General features: G+C 49.8%; 1 protein-coding gene across 1 annotated transcript in view; it reads right to left on the reverse strand.

Moving 5' to 3' along the window:
• Positions 1-363: 363 nt before the first annotated feature.
• Positions 364-6,123, reverse strand: part of tgfb1a (transforming growth factor, beta 1a) — a 43,012-nt gene continuing 37,252 nt past the window's right edge. The window contains exon 6 of the mRNA XM_036961610.1: positions 364-550. Within this exon, the coding sequence (XP_036817505.1) occupies positions 503-550 (48 nt within the window). The 3' untranslated portion in view covers positions 364-502. The remainder of the gene's footprint in view (positions 551-6,123) is intronic.

Consider the following 6,123-nt stretch of genomic DNA (forward strand, 5'->3'; position numbering starts at 1 on the left):
AGGCTGGTTCTGTCATCGATCACAAATGATCATCTTCTCATCTCTTGTTCCACTCCTCCATCCCAGAGTCAATTCTTCTATCTCGTCTCTTGTTCCTCTCTGAGTTCTCTCTCCTCCCTCCATTCCTTCTCCGTGTGTCCATATCGGTGTGTGTGAGGAAAAAGAAGAGGCAGAGATAGAGGAGATAGGAGGAGATAGAGGAGATAGGAGAGATTAGAGGAGAAAGGAGATAGAGGAGATAGGAGGAGATAGGAGATAGAGGAGATAGGAGATAGAGGAGATAGGGGGAGATAGGAGATAGAGGAGATGGGGGAGATTAGAGGAGATTAGAGGAGATTAGAGGAGATGAGAGGAGATACGGGAGATAGAGGAGATAGGAGGAGATAGGAGATAGAGGAGATGGGGGAGATAATAGGAGATTAGAGGAGATTAGAGGAGATAATAGGAGATAAGAGGAGATACGGGAGATAGAGGAGATAGGAGGAGATATGACCGATGTCTTCTAGCTGCACTTACAGCTCTCCACAATCATGTTGGACAACTGTTCCACCTGAAACAAACAAACACACCACACCACTGTTAGTGACTACACACCCACACCACTGTTAGTGACTACACCCCCACCACTGTTAGTGACTACACACCCACACCACTGTTAGTGACTACACACCCCCACCACTGTTAGTGACTACACACCCACACCACTGTTAGTGACTACACACCCCCACCACTGTTAGTGACTACACACCAACACCACTGTTAGTGACTACACACCCCCACCACTGTTAGTGACTACACACCCACACCACTGTTAGTGACTACACACCCCCACCACTGTTAGTGACTACACACCCCCACCACTGTTAGTGACTACACCCCAACACCACTGTTAGTGACTACACACCCCCACCACTGTTAGTGACTACACACCCACACCACTGTTAGTGACTACACCCCAACACCACTGTTAGTGACTACACCCCCACCACTGTTAGTGACTACACACCCACACCACTGTTAGTGACTACACCCACACCACTGTTAGTGACTACACCAACACCACTGTTAGTGACTACACCCAAACACCACTGTTAGTGACTACACACCCACACCACTGTTAGTGACTACACACCCACACCACTGTTAGTGACTACCAACACCACTGTTAGTGACTACACCCAAACACCACTGTTAGTGACTACACACCCACACCACTGTTAGTGACTACCAACACCACTGTTAGTGACTACACACCACACCACTGTTAGTGACTACACACCCAACACCACTGTTAGTGACTACCAACACCACTGTTAGTGACTACCAACACCACTGTTAGTGACTACACACCCACACCACTGTTAGTGACTACACACCCACACCACTGTTAGTGACTACACACCCACACCACTGTTAGTGACTACACACCCACACCACTGTTAGTGACTACACACCCACACCACTGTTAGTGACTACACACCCCCACCACTGTTAGTGACTACACACCCACACCACTGTTAGTGACTACACACCCCCACCACTGTTAGTGACTACACACCCACACCACTGTTAGTGACTACACACCCACACCACTGTTAGTGACTACACACCCCCACCACTGTTAGTGACTACACACCCCCACCACTGTTAGTGACTACACACCCACACCACTGTTAGTGACTACACACCCACACCACTGTTAGTGACTACACACCCAACACCACTGTTAGTGACTACACACCCCCACCACTGTTAGTGACTACACACCCACACCACTGTTAGTGACTACACACCCAACACCACTGTTAGTGACTACACACCCCCACCACTGTTAGTGACTACACCCCAACACCACTGTTAGTGACTACACCCCAACACCACTGTTAGTGACTACACACCCACACCACTGTTAGTGACTACACCCCCACCACTGTTAGTGACTACACCCAAACACCACTGTTAGTGACTACACACCCACACCACTGTTAGTGACTACACACCCCCACCACTGTTAGTGACTACACACCCCCACCACTGTTAGTGACTACACCCCCACCACTGTTAGTGACTACACCCAAACACCACTGTTAGTGACTACACACCCACACCACTGTTAGTGACTACACACCCAACACCACTGTTAGTGACTACCAACACCACTGTTAGTGACTACACCCCCACCACTGTTAGTGACTACACCCAAACACCACTGTTAGTGACTACACACCCCCACCACTGTTAGTGACTACACACCCCCACCACTGTTAGTGACTACACACCCCCACCACTGTTAGTGACTACACACCCACACCACTGTTAGTGACTACACCCAAACACCACTGTTAGTGACTACACACCCACACCACTGTTAGTGACTACACACCCACACCACTGTTAGTGACTACACACCACACCACTGTTAGTGACTACACACCCACACCACTGTTAGTGACTACACACCCACACCACTGTTAGTGACTACACCCAAACACCACTGTTAGTGACTACACACCCACACCACTGTTAGTGACTACACCCAAACACCACTGTTAGTGACTACACACCCACACCACTGTTAGTGACTACACACCCACACCACTGTTAGTGACTACACACCCACACCACTGTTAGTGACTACACCCACACCACTGTTAGTGACTACACCCAAACACCACTGTTAGTGACTACACACCCACACCACTGTTAGTGACTACACACCCACACCACTGTTAGTGACTACACCCAAACACCACTGTTAGTGACTACACACCCACACCACTGTTAGTGACTACACACCCCCACCACTGTTATTGACTACACACCCCCACCACTGTTAGTGACTACACACCCCCACCACTGTTAGTGACTACACACCCCCACCACTGTTAGTGACTACACACCCCCACCACTGTTAGTGACTACACACCAACACCACTGTTAGTGACTACACACCCCCACCACTGTTAGTGACTACACACCCACACCACTGTTAGTGACTACACACCCCCACCACTGTTAGTGACTACACACCCCCACCACTGTTAGTGACTACACACCAACACCACTGTTAGTGACTACACACCCCCACCACTGTTAGTGACTACACACCCACACCACTGTTAGTGACTACACACCCCCACCACTGTTAGTGACTACACACCCCCACCACTGTTAGTGACTACACCCCAACACCACTGTTAGTGACTACACACCCCCACCACTGTTAGTGACTACACACCCACACCACTGTTAGTGACTACACCCCAACACCACTGTTAGTGACTACACCCCCACCACTGTTAGTGACTACACACCCACACCACTGTTAGTGACTACACCCACACCACTGTTAGTGACTACACCAACACCACTGTTAGTGACTACACCCAAACACCACTGTTAGTGACTACACACCCACACCACTGTTAGTGACTACACACCCACACCACTGTTAGTGACTACCAACACCACTGTTAGTGACTACACCCAAACACCACTGTTAGTGACTACACACCCACACCACTGTTAGTGACTACCAACACCACTGTTAGTGACTACACACCACACCACTGTTAGTGACTACACACCCAACACCACTGTTAGTGACTACCAACACCACTGTTAGTGACTACCAACACCACTGTTAGTGACTACACACCCACACCACTGTTAGTGACTACACACCCACACCACTGTTAGTGACTACACACCCACACCACTGTTAGTGACTACACACCCACACCACTGTTAGTGACTACACACCCACACCACTGTTAGTGACTACACACCCCCACCACTGTTAGTGACTACACACCCACACCACTGTTAGTGACTACACACCCCCACCACTGTTAGTGACTACACACCCACACCACTGTTAGTGACTACACACCCACACCACTGTTAGTGACTACACACCCCCACCACTGTTAGTGACTACACACCCCCACCACTGTTAGTGACTACACACCCACACCACTGTTAGTGACTACACACCCACACCACTGTTAGTGACTACACACCCAACACCACTGTTAGTGACTACACACCCCCACCACTGTTAGTGACTACACACCCACACCACTGTTAGTGACTACACACCCAACACCACTGTTAGTGACTACACACCCCCACCACTGTTAGTGACTACACCCCAACACCACTGTTAGTGACTACACCCCAACACCACTGTTAGTGACTACACACCCACACCACTGTTAGTGACTACACCCCCACCACTGTTAGTGACTACACCCAAACACCACTGTTAGTGACTACACACCCACACCACTGTTAGTGACTACACACCCCCACCACTGTTAGTGACTACACACCCCCACCACTGTTAGTGACTACACCCCCACCACTGTTAGTGACTACACCCAAACACCACTGTTAGTGACTACACACCCACACCACTGTTAGTGACTACACACCCAACACCACTGTTAGTGACTACCAACACCACTGTTAGTGACTACACCCCCACCACTGTTAGTGACTACACCCAAACACCACTGTTAGTGACTACACACCCCCACCACTGTTAGTGACTACACACCCCCACCACTGTTAGTGACTACACACCCCCACCACTGTTAGTGACTACACACCCACACCACTGTTAGTGACTACACCCAAACACCACTGTTAGTGACTACACACCCACACCACTGTTAGTGACTACACACCCACACCACTGTTAGTGACTACACACCACACCACTGTTAGTGACTACACACCCACACCACTGTTAGTGACTACACACCCACACCACTGTTAGTGACTACACCCAAACACCACTGTTAGTGACTACACACCCACACCACTGTTAGTGACTACACCCAAACACCACTGTTAGTGACTACACACCCACACCACTGTTAGTGACTACACACCCACACCACTGTTAGTGACTACACACCCACACCACTGTTAGTGACTACACCCACACCACTGTTAGTGACTACACCCAAACACCACTGTTAGTGACTACACACCCACACCACTGTTAGTGACTACACACCCACACCACTGTTAGTGACTACACCCAAACACCACTGTTAGTGACTACACACCCACACCACTGTTAGTGACTACACACCCCCACCACTGTTATTGACTACACACCCCCACCACTGTTAGTGACTACACACCCCCACCACTGTTAGTGACTACACACCCCCACCACTGTTAGTGACTACACACCCCCACCACTGTTAGTGACTACACACCCCCACCACTGTTAGTGACTACACACCCCCACCACTGTTAGTGACTACACACCCCACCACTGTTAGTGACTACACACCCCCACCACTGTTAGTGACTACACCCAAACACCACTGTTAGTGTCTACACCCCAACAACACTGTTAGTGACTACACCCACACCACTGTTAGTGACTACACCCCCAACACTGTTAGTGACTACACCCACACCACTGTTAGTGACTACACTCCCCCAAAAACACTGTTAGTGACTACACCCCCAACACTGTTAGTGACTACACCCCCAACACTGTTAGTGACTACACCCCCAACACTGTTAGTGACTACACACCCCCACCACTGTTAGTGACTACACCCCCAACACTGTTAGTGACTACACCCCCAACACTGTTAGTGACTACACCCCCAACACTGTTAGTGACTACACCCCCACACCACTGTTAGTGACTACACCCCAGCACCACTGTTAGTGACTACACCCCCACCACTGTTAGTGACTACACCTCAACACCACTGTTAGTGACTACACACCACAATACTGTTAGTGACTACACCCCCAACACTGTTAGTGACTACACCCCCAACACTGTTAGTGACTACACCCCCAACACTGTTAGTGACTACACCCCCACACCACTGTTAGTGACTACACCCCAACACCACTGTTAGTGACTACACCCAAACACCACTGTTAGTGACTACACCCCAACACCACTGTTAGTGACTACACCCCTGCCACTGTTAGTGACTACACCCAAACACCACTGTTAGTGACTACACCCCAACAACACTGTTAGTGACTACACCCCCACACCACTGTTAGTAGCTACACCCCAACATCACTGTTAGTGACTACACCCCACACCACTGTTAGTGACTACACCCCCACCAC

The sequence above is a fragment of the Oncorhynchus mykiss genome, chromosome 24, assembly GCF_013265735.2.
Source record: "Oncorhynchus mykiss isolate Arlee chromosome 24, USDA_OmykA_1.1, whole genome shotgun sequence".
In the NCBI taxonomy this organism is placed as follows: Eukaryota; Metazoa; Chordata; class Actinopteri; order Salmoniformes; family Salmonidae; genus Oncorhynchus; species Oncorhynchus mykiss.